At 37.9% G+C, this 21,449-nt stretch overlaps 1 protein-coding gene across 1 annotated transcript in view; it reads right to left on the bottom strand.

Annotated features, from left to right (window-relative positions):
- The window catches only part of GABRG1 (gamma-aminobutyric acid type A receptor subunit gamma1), a 52,255-nt gene extending 33,421 nt beyond the window's left edge, over nt 1-18,834 (bottom strand). Inside the window, exons 1-2 of the mRNA XM_010710219.3 lie at nt 18,093-18,834; nt 970-1,118 (exon numbers count right to left, since the gene is read on the bottom strand). Coding sequence (XP_010708521.2) covers nt 970-1,118; nt 18,093-18,385 — 442 coding nt within the window. The 5' untranslated portion in view covers nt 18,386-18,834. The remainder of the gene's footprint in view (nt 1-969; nt 1,119-18,092) is intronic.
- Between the last annotated feature and the right edge of the window lie 2,615 nt (nt 18,835-21,449).

The raw sequence follows: 21,449 nt of genomic DNA, 5'->3' as shown, positions 1-21,449 counted from the left end.
ACAATAAAATAGAACAAAGAAACTTAGGGAGGGAAAGAATTTTTCAGAAGCTTTCAAAAGAAAATACTTAATCTGAGATTGCATCTCTTTGTTCTCCTACCTAAATGAAAAAGGTTAAGATTGCTCTACTGTTTATTGTATAAGCAGCTTATAGATTTATACTGCATTCCTTTCATAGGGAACACCAGGCATTAAGCAAATAATTTTGTCTTCCACCTCTCTTTGTGGCTCAGAAAACAAACTTGAGGAAAACATTTTTCTTAGTTTGATCCAGCAAGCACATGGTAGATGACAGCTGGTGACGTTTTCATGTATTCCAGGATTTCAACATGAATACTTTCAAATATTAACAGTTGTATTTAAATTGACGTTTTGATTCATGAAAGACAAAATTAATTTACTACTAGCTGCAAAGTTTAAACTACAGTAATGCAGTCTTCCATCCTATAATTCTCTAGAAAGGCTACTGCTCTAAACTGACTTTGTAAACTTTTTAAGTTTTTCAAAATTTGAGCTAAGGAAAAATGAGTGCTGAATTGAGTTATATCTCTATAAAATATACACATAGTGCATTTTCTAAAGAGAGAGAGAAAATGTCTAGGAATAATACTTTAAACTCCTGCAGACTCAATTTTTTTTCCAAAATTGAGATAATTCATATATACACTAATATTTGTCAGAAGATCTTAGAGTAACAAGACAATACATAACTATCTTTTAATGATGTATTACATACATTGCTCATTTTCCTCTCAAAAAAATACATAAGGAAATGATTATAAATATAGCACAAAAATTCTGCTTATGGACAGATCATGATTTTTACAAGTTTTAGAAAAACACTGCATTTTATTGATGTTATACTTAGATTACTATTTTAATTTAAAAAAATTAATTTGTCATCGCTGGCAAAACATAAGTGAACTTTGCTTCACATCTTCTACTTAGTGAATTATTTAAAGTGCTTACCCCCAATATCTGGCCGAAGCTTATTGTCATATCCTTGAAGTAAGGAGTCCAGTATATGAGTCACATCCCCGCCATGAATCTTTGGTGCTAGGACCCATGTTTTATTCACGGTTAAGTCTTCGTCATCTTCATCTTCTGCTTTATCAGCTCTAACAGTGATTGAATTGAAGAGGAAAAAAAAAAAAAAAAAAAAAACAAGCTTAGAAAAAAACAGTGAATCAAAATAATGAAGAGATGAAGAAGAAACTGCAAAATACCAAGCACTTATAATGCATCCTGATGCCAACAGAAAGAGGCAAGCCCTTATTTCAAACATCAACATTTAGTTATATGACTGTAGAAAATATAAACTAATAAACTCATCTAGAGAGGGTTTGACATATCACGCATACAGAGAAACTCACACCATAAGTCAAACACATAAAATTGTACCCTTACTCTCAGCATTTTCCTGTCTTAAAATGCAAAAAGGAATTTCCAAGCTTTCCCCAATACATGCCCCATTTTCAAGTCATGGCACTAGTATTTCTAAGAGATCCCTATTCATCATAATAGATGGTGTTAACAACATTAATAGATTTCTTTCTTCATAGCCTCTTGCTTTAGCTATTATATAAAGAATTAAACCTCACATAACCTCTCTCAACTCTTTCCAAACATTAGGAAAGCAAACAAATACTGCATCCATGTGCTATGACTAAACAGCTGAAGTCATGTGTCAGTAAAGCACACACATGTAGATGTGGTATAGTTAAAATCTTGTATCACTCCTTTAACTTAATCTTATTTGTTAACTATCTCCTTTATCAGGATAGCACAATTGCACAAGAAAAACATTCATGTTCATTTACTGCCTATCTTTTAATTAGATAAGCAGCAATATATATTTTATCACTAAGTCATTAGAAAAATGGCAGTACCTTAATTATGTCTGCAGATTCACTCAGATATCACCAAAAGGTCAAAGAATGCCTGGAAGTAGTTTTCTTTCCATTTGAATCAAATGAGTGTGGACTTAAATATTCCTCCAGTGCTAAAGTTTGCAAACTACATTACTCACCCAGCATATTTCAGGGAACTGCTATGGGCTTCAAGTCAAACAAAGTGCATCAGACTGATAGCAGTAACTCTGACAGTCACACAAGTATCTTCACAAATGGACAGTAGCAATTATTACTGAGAGTATGCAATTCATATAAATCAGTTCCAATGTTAGCATAAGCTTAGCTATTCCAGTAAAGAAATTAAAGTACTGTTCTTGTAGCAATTTGTATTGTACACTGAATCTAAAAATATTACTGATAAATTATTAGAGAGGGATTTTCAGGAGTTTTTAAATAACAGTGATACACTGCCTTCAAGATTAACGGTAACTTTTCAGTGAATCTTCTACAGAAGTGAAGACCACAGGGTGTTCCATGGGAATACAACACTAAATTTACAAGAGTAAAGGACAGAAAAAGGCCAGAAAAAAGGACAGAGATGGAACAGTCATGCCTGGCTGTTACTGTAGCCCTTAGTGGGAATGGACCAAAACAGTCTGTGTTTATAATTCTTTGCACCACCTCTCAGATAACACTATTGAGTTTCACTGAAACTCAAGATTATCACCAGTGTGAAAACTGCTCTGTGTTTTCTGCATGCCTGGATGATTTGGGAAGTGCATTTGGGAGCTTGCCACAACTCAGTGAGTTTCCAGAGGGTGAACAAAAGGCACTGCTTATATATCAGGGCTTTTATACCTAGCTTGCTGCAAACAATTCACAAGGGTCTACCATACCTAAAAGTGATGTGCAGTCTAAATACGAGGTTCACAATCAGCTTCCCCTGTAAAGGTCTAAAAAGTGTTTTCATTCTTTTAAATTGAAATGTGTTGTGTAATACTGAATATGTTTACTGCACAACATACACATTATAGAAATGTCAGATATTAAATATTTAACATCTCCTATTAGCAGGATTCTGCAAATGTGAGCACTAAAGAAGTAGAAAGCAATGTTTTTAAGTATGTACACCGCATCACGCAAAGCTATCTATTGCCATCGCTTTCGTGTTTCATTGCCAAACTGCTTTTTTTTCTTCTTATTTTTGGCCCCGTTGTATCGTATGCCATCTCTAATTGCTATGTAAATTTGCTTAAGGTTGCTAAGAGTGCAGAGGCAATCCCTGCTCCCCTGAGGCATTAAAATGATGAGGAATAAAACTTAACTTATAAGCAGCTCTCTGAGAAAGGAAATGTTCACTACAAAACTGATTTTTCTCCCTCACTCTTTCTGTTCCCCAGTCTTTAAACAGCAGAAAGTACAGAGAAACTACCTAAGATCTGAGATCTCTGTACAGAGTGATGCAGAATGACAAGCATGCAATTTTGTCCCTCTTTTGTCTTCCTTTTGCATCATTATTAATAACAGCCTAGATTCAGTCCAAATGAAATGTACAAGACATAATGCCAAAGGCCCATGCCCACCATTGGAGAGTGGCCTCGCAGACTAGGATCTGGGTGTTCTGGCTGATGGAAAGTTGTATTTGAGTCAGCAGTGTGCCCTGGCAGCCAGAGGAGCTAACTTCACCCTGAGGTGCCTCAGGCCTAGCACTGCCAGCCAGGTGAGGGATCGGATAGTCCTGCTCTGCATGACCTCATTTGGAGAACTGTGTGCAGTTTTGGGCACTACATATAAGTAGGACATCGAGCTATTAGAGAGCATCCAATGAAAGGTAACAAAGACTGTGACCAGTCCAGAGGGCAAGATGTATGAGGAGTGGCTGAGGTCCTTGAGTTTGCTCAGCCCAGAGCAGAGGAGCTGAGGGGGGCCCCATGGCAGCTTACAGCTCCCCACAGAAAGTGCAGGGGCAGAGGTGAGCTCTGCTCTCTGGTAATAGCAACAGGGTTCAAGGGAAGAGCATGGAGCTGTGTCACAGGAGAATCAGGCTGGGTGTTAAGGAAGGGTTCTTCACCAGAGGGTGATGGGGATGGAACAGGCTCCTAGGGCAATTACCCTGAGGTGCTGGAGTTCAAGGGGTGTTTGGACACTGGTCTCAGACATAAGGCTTGATTTTTGGGTGGTCAGGAGTTGGACTTTATGGTTCTTATACATCCCTTCCAACTCAGGATGTTCTATGATTCTAAATTAAGAAAAAATAAAAGAAAAATGTAAGTACATTTCAGGTTTTCACTTCCTATTTTATCTAATGAGAAACCTCTGATCCTCCAATTTTAAAACTCTGAACTAAAAATCGGTACATAGATGAGAACACTAATAGCTTACTGAAAACTATTAATAATGCAACATCAGAGGTGGAGGAAAGAGTTCCATCCCAACATCCAGCTGCTTTTTCCAGTCACTACTAAAAATATCTATTCAAAGAGGTACTTCTACCATAAACAGTTTTTTAATTCCATACCAGCATGCTACCTTGCAACTCACTAATCCATTAGCTAAACCAGTAAAGAAAATATTGCAAATCTGAAACTAATATAATCAAATATGGAGGAAATAGGCTCACACCATAAAATAAGCTAGTCTCACTTTCTCTACTCCTATCGTACTGGCCTTTTCAGAGATGACACTGACACCTTGCTACCAGAATACCATCTTTTTTCTTGAACTCTACTTTAAAATGTGACCAAAATCAAGCAAGTAATAAAGGCATTTGTCGGCGGCTAGCTCTGCACTTCTGATTCAAAAGCCATAGCCACTGATGTGCAGTCACATAACAGAGATAAGACAGAAATGAGTCTGGCTGAAAAAAGGAAGTGACCAGAATATATAGGATGTCTTCTGTATGCCTTCCAGTGAAGCGGAGCATATAGCACCTGTCAACCTGAGTTCTCCATTCAGAGTTTTTTGGTGAAGTTATATAAAGCAGCTAGCTCCCAAACAAAGCACACAGAAACATGAATGCAATATGCCAGACAGTGGGTACACATTCATTTCTTGGAATCAGAATTACTTTTGTCATGCTACATTCACTGACCAATGCATTTCAAAGGTAGAAAATCCTTCAGAATAAGAAGCCATGAGGATTTGCTGAGATGCTGTTACCAGAATCAAACTGAGGTTGCTAGACCATATTCTTTAAATAAATATTCACTTTAGAGAGCAAGTTGATCCAAAACTGTTTACCTTTCAACTAATTCTCTGTACTTCTCAATCCACTTTTCAAAGTCCAGCTTTTTCCCCCAGAGTTTGGAATGGGATAAAAGATAGGAAATAAATTAAAAAAAAATTCAGGCTGAACTGGTAAACAAAATGTTACATTTAGAAGCAACAGTTAACTCTGGCATCTTTTTATTCCTGTGTAGTTGAAATAAGTTGGAATAAGATTAATACTGATCAACACCATCCTAAACTTAAGAGTAGCACCTTCCTCTCTCTCTCAGAACTCTGAGAGGAAAGGCAAACTTAATTAAAGAGGAATTCTTTTCCTTTCCAACCTCTTGTAAAGTTTATTTCACTATACACAGACTTTCACATTTGATTCTCTTCCCATTTACTGTAAACTGTAACTCTTTCAACAGAGTTCACTCAGTAGGTCTTTTGCAGGAAGGAGAAGTCAGGGCAAAAATATGATGTCAGTACAATGAAACACTTCTTTTTCATGGCACAATGCTATTTTACAGCGATTATTAACTATATTAATCCTAATTTTAATAACCCTATAAGTATGAAAGACTTTGTTTCTAACATGCTTGTTGTTAACACTTCAGCTAGCCTCACAAACTCAGGAGTAACTAAACTAAAAGTATACAGTGAACAGTAATTGGCACAAAGTGCCATAATTATGCTCTCTGTCCTTCAACTAATTGGAGACATTACCATGACTAATAAATCCCTGAGTACAGGCAACTAATGACTGAATAAGCCTTTTCAACATCAGACAGTGTGATCTTCAGACATTTATATCATAGGTCTTTGTTGTACTTTAAATATGACAAAAACCAATCACGTGAGCTTTAAGCTGAGATTAACATCTGTCAGGTTATATAATGAACTGAAAAAAAAAAAAAAAAAGAAAAACATATGGATATAGTTAGTACTGCTACTGGCATTTGCATCACGCGTATCAAAGCATTATACATGGAACCACAAGTATACTAGAAATGGTGTATTCAATTTTGTTTTCTTTTCCTAGGCTCCTGTTCCTATACAACACACAAAAGGGTTCCCAGTTCTCCTGGGAAAGTTATCTATGAGGAACCCATAGACTTCAGGAGAAGTACTAGAGACTGGCCAGAAAACCTTAGTTATCTCTATTGACTTTTCATGCTTGTGCACAAGCAATATCAAGCTCTCAGAGGCCATGCGGTTTAAACAGTAATGCACAGTAGCTTTGTCTATTTGGAGATAGTGTTCTTTTTTTACATAGAACATTCTCTATGTTTGAGCACTTAAAGTAAATATAAATGCATACTTTATTTCATATATTTATGCGCATATACAGTGTTTCAGATAAATTCTATACTGAAAGAGCTGAAAGGAACAATGTCATTTTTCATTGTGCCTTACACACATCAATGAAATCCACAAGAATATTTGTGTTAGCCCATTTTGCTGAGGAACTTCTCCAATAGCAGTCAAAAAGCAAGTACTCTGTGAATTTTACCAATACATGGTCAGTGACTATGACACTTCTCCAGCATACTCACTCAAGTCCGAAAAACAAAAAAAAACACAATCAGATCTCTCATCTGAATAAAATCAGCTTAATTGTATTTTACTCCAGAAGAACTACTAACTTTCTCTGCTTTTAGTAAGTTAAGCAACCCACTGCCTTGCATAGGGCATCTCACACATCTGACCTCTCAAGATAGGCTAAAAGAACAAATACCAAAACAGAAGACAAAAGTGAAAGCTCTTTTTAATGACTAGATGTTGGAATATTTGAATTACTAGAAGGCCATCTCAGTTCTGCTCTTCTGCCCAATGAGTGAACTGGTTCAGCAGCTAAAGATGCAAGTAGAGCCTTTACAAAGGAAAGGAGAGGCTAAGAGGAGGGAATCTGCTCTTCACTTGCCACAGCCAATTAACAAAAGGCTCTCATCAGATACACTGAGTAGGACTTCAGAGAGAAAGCACCACAAATAAGTCTGCACCTAGCACATGCCACCTACCCAGCTTTTAAACACTTGTATAATGACAGAGCACAGCAGAAATGGGAAGATCACATCTTGGCCACATTCACAAGAATAAAATCCACAAGAGAAATTTTGGAAAATAAAGAGACTCCACGATCAATATACTCTGCTTCTTTTTATAGCTAAGATCCTAGCAGTCCATATGCTTTTCTCATGTTACACACATGAATCAACTAGTTAATTATAAAACATGCTAAAAACAGTGTTATTCACTTGTGCGTCCCACAAGTTAGTTTAGTAATTAGTTTTGCAACCTTCACAACTATACAATTTAATTTTTGTTTTTTGAGTATTCATTTAAAAACTTTTATTCAATTCCAACATTTCTTGGAAAGTAATATCTTCAAACTGCAAAAATGGGAAAATATATTGTTAGTAAAAACACCATTTCAGAAGTTGGTCAAAATACATCATTTAACCATACAATATTTTATAATAAGTCAGTCCAGACAGATAAATTTTGCAGGGAAGGCTTCCAGCAGGTCAGACACCTAACCAGACATAATCTTGCTCCATGTCACCAAGCATGATAAGGCTGCACTGAGGATGTGTGTTTCATTGCACCACCAATAAGAACTTGGAATCGGAGGACCCAGCCAAGTCCCACACATGAAAAAGACCTGAAGCATTTTTGAAAAACAAGACATGGGAACTCTCAAGATTTATTTTCAAAACTTGATGACCAACTTCACACTTATCTGTTTTAGGAAATTTCAGTGGAAATAAACTCTATTATGGATTTCTTCATCTTCTTTACTGGTATGCTTTATTCATCACTGAAAATTTCTGGAAAAATATCATAGCTGCAAACAAAGAAATGCAGCTATTTAAAACATGTTTTCAGAGTGTTACTAGCTCTTTCCAGTGTTATGGGATAGAGTTGACATATTTCTTCTTTATTCTTCCTAAACTGGTTTGACACTGATGAAAATATCTCTTTTCTCCCCATCCATTTCATCTCAGGTGCTTTTTTTAATTTATTCTCCCCTCTCCCCCTTTTTGCTTTGCTTTGCCAGAGTCTGGCATCTTTTTTTATGTATAAAAATAACTTTCTTTATCTCCCTGAAGTAATCGTAGTATTTATTCCCTACATATTTTTTTTCGGTGTATCTACCACACACCATACCACTGGGTTGATTCTTCTTCCATATAACCAACTCTCTTATGCTCTTTTCCTTCCCTAATCTCATTCTTCTCAGACTACTCACAATTTTCTATCCTCTTTCCTCTTTCCTTACTTCTTTCCATGTTTTTACTGAATAAATGAATCTGGACCTTAAGTCAGCAAAAAAAAAAAAATAATCAGAGAAAAGTGTGAAAAAACTTTTAAAAAAATCTAAGATTCCTATCATAGAGAAAGAAACAAACCATTTTTAGGATAAATAGTATCAAATACGTAGTTTTGTTAAAAAAAAATAAAATAAAATCACAGCCCTAACATAATAAAAGATGGTATCTCCCTGTAAAGAGAAATGTGACTCCACAAATCAGAACATGAAAACTATCAGACTTGTGCATCGTAATGAATATCATAAGTATCAGGTGATTGAGCTCTTCCAGGTCATTACAGCTTTGAATTACATCTCTGTAAGACATGAAACTTTTCTCCCACACTCAATAAGTTTAGTGCAATTAATTTTAGTCGCAGCAAGATCATAATTTAAAAGCATTATCACATTTCTTATAAAAAGGTTATCTGTGATACTAATGCAAAAAAACTAAGAACAATTCTACCAGACTTAATTATGATCACTTAATAAAGGCACAATCTGACCGCAAATAATGTTTATAGAAATGTGAATTTTTGATATTTATAACAACAGGTATTATGAAAGATACTTTACAGAAAAAATATTTCAAGACCAATGCAAATTTCTGTCCTCCTATGTCAACTTTCATTAAATGCTCTGTAACACTTGAAATGACACTTGTCAAATTTGTTCTTATTAGTTCAAATAGCTTCAAAAATCTCCCAGAAATTATCATCTGGAATCAAAGCATCACAGTGATTCTTTATCCACCAGTCCTCTCATACAATATTGAGTTAATTTTCACTTGAAAATTCATGCAAATATTGATGTGCTCAACCTGGTATAACTGCCACCACTATTGCTATCAAGTCACAGTCCAAGAACCAACTGAAAATTTTCTTTACATCTGCCTATCTGCAGAGCCTAATCCAGTTGACTCTTTGAAAATTAGAGCAACAGAGATCCCACAGCCTCACTGGACATCCTGATCCACTGCTTAGCTATCCTCACAGTGATTATTTTTTCCTTTATACTTTATTGGGACTTCCCCTGTTGCAATTCATCATCATTGTTCCTCATTCTCTTACCACGCAGCACTGTGAAGAGACTATGTCTTCTCAGTTGCCTCCCTGTAAGTACTGGGGGCTGCAGTTGGGTCCCCTCACGGCTATCTCCAGGCTGAACTCTCAGGCCCAGTCTCATAGCCCCTCCTCACAAGTCAAAGGTCTGACTATCTTGGTGGTCTTCTGCTAAATCCTCCAATTTAGACTCAAAACTGAGTGCAGTATCTACACATGGTTTAACGGGAGCTGAGCAGAGGGGACCAATCACTTTCCTCAGCCTCCTGAGTGTGTGCCTGTTCACAAAGCCCTGACCTGCTCTGCTGGCAAAGCACCCTGCTGCCCAACACAGCCTCTATCCGACAGGGCAGCTCCCCAGCTGCCAGGAGTCTTCCTGCACAACTTCACATTCAGACTTTATGAAATTCATAATGTTCCTCACAGCCTCTCCAGGTCTCTCTGAATGGCAGCCCTACCATCAAATTTATGAACTTGGTATAAGCAGTCTCTCAATAGGTTGAACAATATAAATTATCTTCAGTAAAAACTATGCTAACTTTATTACTCCAGAGTAGTCTTTTTTTCTGCCCTAGCTAAGTGAGGAAAGAAGAACACACTTCTCACTTGTCCTGTTCCTTCACACCAATTACTCAATGCTCTGAAATGCTCTGCAAACTTGCAGAACGTGTCATGTATTTTGTTTTGGCTAACAAAGCTTGGTAACTTATTGATTGTAACACCCACAGTCACAGTGAAAGTACTCCTCCTATTCTCAGAAAATCATTACTACAATATCTTAAGGCTGTTCTGTGTCTAAAGAAGTACTTGAAAGTGCCCATTATCTTCAGTAAGTTGGTACTTTTTTAGTACAAATATTTCTAATTCTAGCTGAGAAGTTAGCAGAACCCTTATGCTATCTCTACTTTAATCTTACTGATCAAGATATTTTGCCTTTTAAAATTTTTAAAATTTTTAGACAAATAGATTGACCTTCCTCTACCAGATGTTCCTCCAAAGAGAGATTTCCCACCACTGTATATAACAGAAAATAAAATTTATCAGGAAGATAAAGTAGGTCTAAAGAAAATCTGTATATTCTTGGCCAAAACTGAAGAGTAAATGAACCAAAAGTCTTTGGGAGACTCTTTTCAGATGGATTTCAATGAAACCTCACAATGTAGATTTGTAAGTCATACCTTCTCAATTGGTCTTATCTTCCTTGTGAGTTTTGGTCAGACCATACAAACAAGTACTTAAAATGTAAACAGTGTAAACAGCCATATTCCACTGCTCAGTCAGATCAAATATTGGGGAAGAAGTTGAGATTCGGAGAACAGAAGAAAAAAGGACAACCATAGCAAATTATAAAGCTTAAGTAGATATAAATGAATAGAGACAAATGGTATTAAATACTAAATAAAGTACAAAACATGCCCAAACTACTAAGGAAGGACATGAGGTTGAATAGGCATCACGCTTCTGAATAAATGAAAAAATTACTAAGCACAGTAGTAACAGATCTCCTAAGAGTGTCAGACTAGGATCATCACACAAACACGTGTAAATCCATGTGCTGCAAATCTGCAAATCACAACTCAGTTCAAAAGATGGCAGATTTTTTATCTGCAGTTGACTGATGAAAGTTTAATTATCATCAAGCTCAAAATGAACTGATGTATTGTTGGCAGGCTAAGTGTTTTGATTAAAGAAACATTTTCAGGAATAGACCTAGACCTAAACCAAAACTAATATAAATGAATACTGAGATATAGAACCTCAAAAAAAAAAAAAATTATCCTAATTTAATTTAATTACATCCTACGGCACTACAGAATTCTTCAAATCTCAAAGTCTACTTTGTTAGATTTTTAACTTTAAAATTTCATCTACATCACAAGAAATGGATAAGATAATCTCTTTTGGGTATTTTTAATTATTTCAACTGCTGGTATTTCTACATACTCATGTGAACGTTTTTTGTAACAGAATTCACTGCATATTTCCTGCAAAATCTTCAGGTAACTGGGAATCTACTACAGAAATATCAAAACAGAAATGAAACAAGCTTATTCAGAATGCTTCCAAGTTCTGGCACACACCTGAGCAGGTAACAGACTAAGAAATATATATGGACTGAAGCAATAATAGAAACAGTCTTGCACTGAACAGCATACCATAATTGCAGTATATAGATGAAACTGGTTTAATATAGAAAAAACAAACAACCATAATAACCAGACAATTACAACATATTTCTAAGAGAAATACAGTTAAGAGGGTCTACTAACATTTTAGTGTAATTGCTGTTTGGCAATTGTGGACCAATGTGAACATTAGGAATTAATGAATAATACCACAAATAGGTAAATATACTCAGTAAGGACTAATGCAAGTTCTTAAACTATGCAGTAAAAAGCTTGCTGTCACTCTGAAAGCAAAATTTTCTCCATTGTACTATATAGTGTATATATTTTACAAGAACACTCTCGTTCCACTTCTCGTCAGATGATAAATAAAATGTATGGCTGTAAGAGTAGTTCCCTACAGGATGCAATCTGCAGGCCATTGTATGGATGGTCTTCACTGAAAAAGCAAAATGCTAGGATCTACCTCCACAGCTCACCGGTAGCAGACATGACAAAATCTGGTACACATTGAAAGGTTGTGAACTAGTGAGGTCAAATACCTTTCTCCCTCAAGGAAAACTTTGAGGCTACTTTATTTTTAAAAACACCTACATAATTTATTCTAGCATGTAAATGTGACATTGCACAATGGTGATAAAAAATTATCAGTGACAGAGTTAGCAGCGTAAATTAATACTTAATATACAACTTTTCCTAATATAAATTTCATCCAACTGAACTTTGTTCTAGAAGACAAATTGGACTATAATATTAAATTATTAATAATAAGACTTAATGCCTCGTGGTACACTGCTTAAATAGGAAGAAAACCGTATTAAATGGATTAACCATCAGCAACTCTATAAAACCTTGAATAATTTAATCCAGAGGGAATGTATCTCATGTTACCTCAGATCCTTCCTATCTACAGTTTCTGTCTGTCTTCTTGAAAACAAGAAAAATGACTGCCTGTAATTTAGGAACCCAGAAAGATATTCACACCCTACCACAAATGAGGATCAAGGCAGAAAGTAAAAGGAACACAAGGTACTCCAGGGCAGTACTGGAGCTAATCCCATATATTATCTCAGGAATATTAAGGAGTAGGGAAGTAATATTCTGTGTGTATATACCATCAGTGATGCTAATATTTGCATAATCTGCCCATTTTTGAGGTCTGCTCTTCAAATAAAAATTGCAAAGGGTTTATAAAATGGCTAAACTAATAATTCAATATTTGCTGAAGAATTTTAAGTAGCTTGGTTTCTCCGAGAGAAAAACGTAAGCTGCTGTCAAGTTGTCTCTTCAACTATATATGCCAAGGAAATACTTCCAACAGTAGACTGTAGCTTGGGTATATCCAATTCAATGGAAAATTTTCCTCTGCTCTGAAAATCCCTGACTGCAACATATTTACATAAAACTTTCGTTTTGGACTAGATCATTCATCCCACAAGAACTGAAAGGCATGTAACTACACAGTAGTTTCTCAGCACTGAGAGGTGAGGAAATTTCTCCAACCAGGGAAGTAACCTGCAAGATGCCATGAAAAACCATGCTGAAAACAGAATATGGAATGTTTTCTAACCAAAAAAGAGATTTCCTTAGAATTTTCAGGATGAATTTGAGGTTCTCTGACAGTTCTCTTCTAGGCAAAACTTGACCAAGGCACATTGGACAAGAACGAGGTTTTATAACTGCTTTTTTCTGATGAAAAGCAGCTTGTGCAGACCACTCCCCCATTCTTAAATAGCAACTGCAGCCATAGGTCTGCACTAATATTTTGCCATACAGAACCAGAGGTATGAACAGGGTCATAGACTTCATTAGAAATGGACCAAAGCACATGGGATCCAGTAGCTGGGCCAGCTGTAGCATATGGCACAGGGTAAACAACAACGATGGCTTTAGCAGCTAGCAGAAGAAAGCAGAAGATCCAGTGGATGGAAACTAGAAAAACCTCAGATTAGAAATGCCTTCAAATATTTTAGGCTCCTCATCAGATCTATACGCAGGGACATAGAATAATTATACTGAAGCAACAAAGCTGATGCAGATGTCAGATGAAGATTTGCAGCTTAGTTTATTCTGATGTTGGACCAAATTATCACAGCAGCTCCTGCAGGTATAAACATCCATTAGTGAAAGCATATTTCAGAAAGTATCTCTTTTCATCTTTGCTGTATCACTGAGATTCCCCTCTTCTTCAAAGTAAATTCTTTTCTGACCAATTCTTGGTGACTTTTCTAGTCTGCAGTCAGCTCTATCACAACATCTCCAGTGTCACTGCATGATTTAACATTTTAAGTTTAAATATGCAGAACTGGGCTTTTACATAGGCCAGTAGGCCACTGAACACATTACATTATTTTCAGCCTTCTTAATAAAAGCATTCACATAAGTAAAATTGAAAAAATCAGGACTTCCCTGTCACCTTCAGCTTAATTCAATTGCATCTGAGTTACTCCTCCTTACAAATTGTTACTGTTAAGTTGTTAAGAAATAAAACATAGTGTCACTGTCATCCACCACCGTTTGAAATGCTCCTGTCAGTGTGCTGCCATTTATAACTATAATTTATCTCTGTTACTTTTTACCAAATGTGTTATGATATTACTATTTTTTCCAAGTGCTTGCTCAATTTAGTATGCTGTGCAAGAAAAGACTACGCAGATAATTAAAAAAAAAAACAAGGCACAATCCTCTCATAAATATTACTATAAAAAAATGGCTCTTTTCTTATCTTGGGAGATATTCACCTTTTTTTCCCCATATGTTCAAGATACACAACTTCTTCAGTATATATATGACAGCACATACCAGGGCAACTCATTTCATCACAGAGTATATGCAAAGAGACTCAGTTATCTCCATTTAAGTAGTCCTGCCTACTTGCCATAGAATCTAGATCCTGCATTTCAACCCAGATTGTTACAGTTCCTCTACAACTTAAAAAAAAAATAAATACACAGGTCCTTCTATCTCTTGTGATTCACTGTGATCAGACTCATGTATTCGTGAAAAAGCTGACCAAAGTCAGTGAGTCCCCACCTATAATATTTTCTACCCAACTTAGTAAGACTTACCTTAGAAGCAAGGATGTTCTTATTTAAAAAAACAATATTTAACAAACAGGAAGTTAAAACCAATACAAAATATTGTTTGAGAACTTTTTTTCTGATTGCCATGGTTCAAAGATTTTCTTTAAATCCCTTACAAGAAAAGAAAACTATGCACAAAATTACTAATTCTTGGTATTTAACTATTTCTACTTTGGAAATGAATAAACTGTTAATAAATTGTATTTTAAACAACTGACTGTTCTAAGTAACAAGTTCTTCATGAACAAAGAGTAACGAATAAATATCACGTGTTCAAATGAAATACTAAATTGCTATTATCAAACATTAAGAAACCAATGTTGTTATGGCAGGTTTTACTCCGATTCAGAAATTTATCCATAAGCTGTATTATGCATAAGTTGCTCTGAAAGTAATGCCTCGTATTTATTTCCATTGAAACTAGCACAGATTCAGAGAGTAAAATAACACTGTTTGTTATAGCAAACTTTTTAACAATCACTAGCATTACCTATGCATTTTCACCAGAGAAATAAGAGCCTATATGCCACACTCGTAAATATCTGCATAGACATCCAGAACGTGGCTTGTCTTCCATATCACTGTTACCACTGCTGAAATGCACCACTCACCACCTCACTGTTCTCACCATTTGGTTTCCATACATGTTCAACAAGTGTTGTTGAATGTCAATGGGTTTCATTTTCTCTGCATGGAAGAATTCAGTGACACACTTTTGCTTCATATGCTTTTCCAAGTGAGATGCCATTTTGTCAGACTGCCCCTCTGCTGTCATATGTTGCACAGTAACAAAATGTAATGGAATATTGGCAGGAAGGTTCAACCTCTAACTGCCGTAACACCAACATTTGCCTCTGGCATCTTGGGCCAGCATAATAAAATAAGAGTCATTAGTTTCAGAGCAACTCTCACCTAAGTATTTTCCTAACAGATACCAGGAAGTGGAAAAGAAAATGTTAGTTGACATTTGCTCCTCTGCCAGTCAGATAGTGATGGAACATTTATAAGTGTTTTTCAGAACATCCAGGTAAAAAATCTAAAGAGAAGATATGGGAAAATTAAGTAAATCTGAAAATACACTCTTACAAAAGCTGACCAACACATATAATTAGAACAGTAAAGGCATTTGGAGGATGCCCTCACTAATATGCTCTAACTTTCACTTAGCCCTGAAGTGGCCAGGCAGTTGGATTTGATATTTGAAAGTCCCTTCCAACTGAGCTATTCCTTTCTATTCTGTAGAAATTAAAAGAAATATTGCAGTGCATCTGTACCTGTATACTAAGACCTAAGCAATATTAATTATATTGTCAACCCTCATGGTCTCCCCATTTGTTTGAGTTCAATAAGAATAATGGGTGTGCTGAATGTGTAAGACTGCAGTGGAAGGAGGAAATACTCATTTCTAAAGCACATCCACTGGAAAGGCTCACAGCCCTAATTATCCTACAAAAGAGGTGTAGCTACTGAAAACATCCCTCTGCAATGTACTGGCTCTTAAGTCCTGGTCTGTTTGTACCATGTGTACAGAATCATGGGAAAACAACTGCTTTATGGAACAGAGTTCAACTGCTGCAAATTCCTTCAGTGAAGGAAGTTTGATCTAATGATACACTATGGTTTTGGGAGTAATACACTAAAAGGGATAAAGTCTTGGTTGACTTCTGATTTTTTCACTTAGGCTTTAGCTTCACATGTTATAACTAAAATAATTTCTACCCAGCCTCATCACAAAATATTTGGTGTCCCTTCCAACCCAAACCATTCTATGATTCTGTGAAATGCACAGGAAAACATCTGCAATTTGCAACCTTTTAAAAGTACATCTTGAAAGATGAGTTAGCTCCCTCAGAATGATTTTTGGAAAACCAGCTAGAATTGGCACAGCCCAGCTATTCTTGAGAGAGTTGCTTCTATATGTGTTTGCTTGAACTTCAAGGAAAAGCTCTAGCTGAAACTACAGAAAGGAATCCAAAGCAGAACGGTGTTTCCATCCTACTTTGTGGCAGGCTGCTAAAGGGCGTAGAAGCTCCTGAGCTCTCTGCAAATGCCCAGAGTTGTAATGCAGCTCACATCAGAGAACCAGGATCTGAAAAGCATGTCCATTTGCAGCCACTTAAAATAATAACAACGGAAATCTCTCAATAGTCACCATTTTCCTCTATAGCTTCTGAATGAAAGGCAAGGCTGAAAAGTGTTCATTCAGATATACGCATATTTATACTAAAGGTTACATTTCATTTGAGATGTTTGAAGCACAGAATAAAATAATGTGTACAAATCACCTCTTTTTCTCACTGAAAACTTCTCATCAACTTCTGCATAACTGCTACTATTAATGAGATGTATACATAACAATGTGCACTTAGTCCTGTAATCACAACCACTTTGACAAAAGAAAAAGTAACTTTTTTTTTTTCAGCCCTCCTCCCTGACTTTGAACTGATCAATTAGCATGCAGATTCTTTTCTCTCAAACCGCTTGATAATTATTTCATACCTGAGGTACAAGTACAATATGTTCATTAAGAAGCATTCTGAAATGCACAGCTGCACTGGTATAATTTCCATCAATGCTTTTGAAAAATATTTCCATAATATGACAAGGTTTTAAAAGACAGAATAAGAAAAGTATAATCACTGGTGTCTCTAACTGGGATAACACAGCAACCTTCTAGAGATGCTATGAGATCAACATACTTCACAGAGATTGATACAAGATCAGTCAGTTTGAGAAAGGGATCTACATTCTAGTAGGCTTGTGGGGAAAAAAAAAAAAAAAATTGTTTATAGATTTATTTTTTGCCACATATGCTTTAGCCTCTTGGAATGACAATTTGATGTTCCTTCAAAAAGACTGAGCGACAGCCACAGCAAACTGCCGCGTGATTGTTATGAGTATAACCTGTGGAACGATGCACATTATCACTGAATTATTAATAGAGTTGAAAAATCAGATCTCTCTCGTGGATACTAATAACACATTTACACAACAGCACCCAACTGTTGTGCCTTCAGCACTTCAATTTAACAACTTCCCCTCCGCCCCAAGCGATCGTCACCAACTCCACGGAGCCGGTCACGAATGGGCCCGATCCCTCTACTGGGGCCGTGCACGACCGGGGCCGGCAGCCCCCGACCACGCACTGCCCACTCTCTCGCCCGCAGCCGCCGCTCGCAGCCCCGCAGCGCGGAGCCAGAACCTCCGCAGAAACGCGGCTGCAGGGCGGCGGAGGCAGCTTGTTGCACGGGGAGAGCGGTGCGAAACTCTCCCCGCGAACAAGTGGGATGCGGCAGAAGTTTTACTTCGCCGGTTCCCTCTTCTCCCGCAGCCTATCGGAGAACCTTTTTAATTATTCTTATTTCCATTATTTGGCTTCATTTTTCACTTTCGCAGCACACCCTCTCCTCCCTTCTCAAAGCAACCCCCATCCGGCGCCCCGCACTCACCCGCTCCCCAGGCGCAAGGTGAGCAGCAACAGCAGCAGCTGAGCCCCGCGGCACCGACTCCAACGGGATGCGGGCACCCCCCACGCGTCCATGGGCGTGCGGGCGCTCTCCCGTCCCCGACTTTGTTCCGGAGAGGCTGGGGAACAGCGACCCTGCCGATCCCACCACCCCCCCCCAAGCGGCACACAGGGGGGAAAGGGAGGAGGGGGGAGGGGAATAAATAAATAAATAAAACACCCAAACAGGTAGGAACCCACTCTACAAGGACGGAGCAATTCGCCCAATAGGCTCATCAGGTTGCTCCATAAATTATCCTAAAAACTGCCGGGCGAATCAATCCCTAGCAGAGGTGGAGCCTACTTTACTAGAAGGGAAACATGCTTGAGGGGAAAGGGTGGTATTGATTTGCTATTTTCTCCAAAGAGGGAAATAAAACAGACCTTTAGTATCTATAAATGCGGAATGTATAAAATATTAAATGTGCATTTAAAGCCACATGCATATATTTAGCTTTTTTCTTCCATACTCAGAGGACAGGAGCATTGCGAGAGCACCCTCGGCCCCGCCGCCGGGAAGAGAGCCCTGGAGAGTGACATGCGCGGAGCCCAGCGGGAACTGCGCGGCCCAGCAGATCTGGGGGGAGGGCGGCAGCAATCTCGGGGATGGAGGAGCCCCTACTCCCAGCTCGTCTCAAGGGGTCCTCCCCTCCGCTTCCCCTGCCGCACCACTGGATGCTGGCCACTCGCTCGGCGCGTAAGGGTGAGTGCGGAATCTGCGCGCAGCCGGGAAAGGAGAGCTGCGCAGGCTCGGAGGCTGCTGCTAGCTCTGCGCGGCCGCGGAGCGCCCCCGGGGGGGAAGCGGAGGATGCGCGGAAAACGCAGAACGCCCCCTTTTTTCCCTCCTTTTTTTTTTTTTTTTTTTTTCTCCCTATTTTCCCCTTCTTTTATTTCTCTTTTCTTGTTTTTCTCCCTCTCCTTATTCCTTCTCCTCCCTCTTTTAGGAGACCTGAGGGGAAAAGTAGTCGAATAATAATTCTGAACCTTGCAAATCCGCACGATGATGCAGTAGCAGAAACTCTGCGGCTGTTCCTCACCCGCAGAAGCCTCCGGCGGTGGAGAACGGGTGATTACATCTCGGCGGCACCAGGGCATAGATAACGCATATTTTTTCGCATGGCTTTTTTTTTTTTGGGGGGGGGGGGGAGAGCGGCCCCTGCATCTCCTCCCCAAACTTCCCTGGACCCGGAGGAGTCCCAGCATTCAGCTCTCAATTGGGCACTCCTGGAGCAACCAGCTCTGCGGGAAGAACAACCTGTTTTATAGTTGTAGTCATCTTTCAAGTCAAAAACGCAGCTGTATCTCATTGTAAATAATCCCCCATTCAGTGATTATTCTGATGGAGGGTAGGGTTTTGAGTTGGATTCTTCTCCTCGATGCACCATCATCCCTTTACTGTTTTAGCCATACAGTTTACGGCTGCGCTAATGGTTAACAAAATTCGCCACACTTCAGAGAGCTGCAGTACATTAAGTGAAAATTCAACGACTTGAAAATTAATAGCCAGTCCTGGGGGTGCTGGCAGAAGGTAAAAACACACATTTCTACATGACCCGAGGTCTCTTTATTGGTGTATTAACGCAGCATCCTGGCATGATAGCAGAGGCATGAGCTCAGAGGAGCATTTGTTGCAGTGAGCACAGAAGCAGCCCTGCTGCAGCTGGTGGTAGTGGCTCTGCTTTGTACTCATTGCTGGGGGAATCTCAGCCCCTCTCCAGGTCTTCCTCTCTCTGTGAAGTCCTTCCACCCTATAAACAGCTGTGGTCTTTAGGTTTGTTGTGGATTGATCCTTCAAATCAGCTATGCTTCACAAAACAACCAGTGAACTAACCCTCTGCCTTCGATTCCAAAGTTTATGGAGCCATTTCAACTCTTACCACTCTATAAAATTTAATCTCATCATTAAGATGTTGCATAATTAATGTGACTACTTGGAAAGTATTACATAGCTAGTACTCTGGAATAAAAAAAAAAAAAAAAAAAAAAAAAAAAAAAAAAACCAACTTCTTTCTATGTGAGAGGTTTTGAACAAAGATTTAAAGATACTCAATTTCCCTCCTGTACAGGTCCAGCAGCCTCCTAGTACCAAAGGAATAGATAGAGGATTAGAGCTAAAATGGCATGTAACTTGATAGTGCAAAAGAAGAAAAAAAATATATATCATTAGCTCTCCGAGATTAGAATGCTAAGGAGAATAAAAGTGCCATTAAAAATAGTTTGAAATAAAATCAGTACCAATGAGGTTTCTCAAATGACGGGAGAACAGTGATGTAGAGGTGACATAGAACATGCTGGTTTTGGATAGTCCCAAATCTGAATTTTTATGTTACCTTAGTATAAACAAGAGAAATCTATCTGAAATTAAAGGAAAAGAAAATTTTCCATCAATAAAATACTGGCTGAAAAAATAGGTTCAAACACTTGGAAGGTTAAGAACTGAATAATGGCAATAATTAAATCAATCTTAAACTTTGAGAAGAAAACATGAGGATGAAAAAAATCTTCACAGATATTCTCCATTTTTTGTAGAACAACGACAACAAAAACAACAACAACAACAAATACACGAGTGTCAAAAGGAGACACTGAGACACTGATAAATAAACTAAAGGACAATTATTTATCCGGACCTGCTGATACTCATCACCCATTTGATTCTGGAGCAGCTACTTAACAACGGTGTTTAAATTCTTATTTGCAATCATATTCTCAGCTGAGAGTGGTAGGGCAGTATTCAAACTATCCAATAAAAAAATTAAAAAAACAACCTAGAAACCACCAGAGGGGTCACCAATGCAATTTCAGACCTATTAGGCAACACTTCAGAAAATGAATGATGCTAATGTTCAAGCAAAATTGCAGGATTCAGATCACTGTTGTTATTAAAGAGGAACAAACCAGAATGGCTTCCGCAAGGGAAAAACAGTGTCTCTCTAACTTCTCCAGTCATTTTTAATGAGACCATAAAAAGAAGAACAGGACCTTTCAAAACCTTTGTAAGTCTATTTCTTAATACTTAAAAAAAAAAAAAAAAAAAGTGTATTTTGCATCTGGGAGCCCTCAGCCTAATATTGAAAAGCATTTCGAGTCCTCAAAGTTTCATTGTTCAAAAACACTGAAGAAACTGAAAGTTCTCATATGTGATAGTTCATAGCTATATCACACTTTTACTGTATTTCTCTGGGACATATCCACTTTCCTGACAGAAATGGGTGGCCCATCCGCATTCACTGTGCTTAAGGAAAGTTGGTGGCTTTGTCCATAAGGACTCTTGTCCTTATATAAGAAACACCCTGCTGAA

The sequence above is a fragment of the Meleagris gallopavo genome, chromosome 4 (genome assembly GCF_905368555.1).
Source record: "Meleagris gallopavo chromosome 4, MGAL_WU_HG_1.1, whole genome shotgun sequence".
In the NCBI taxonomy this organism is placed as follows: domain Eukaryota; kingdom Metazoa; phylum Chordata; class Aves; order Galliformes; family Phasianidae; genus Meleagris; species Meleagris gallopavo.
Note: the sequence above shows the minus strand (reverse complement) of the source record. Positions and strands in the feature narration are given on the sequence as shown.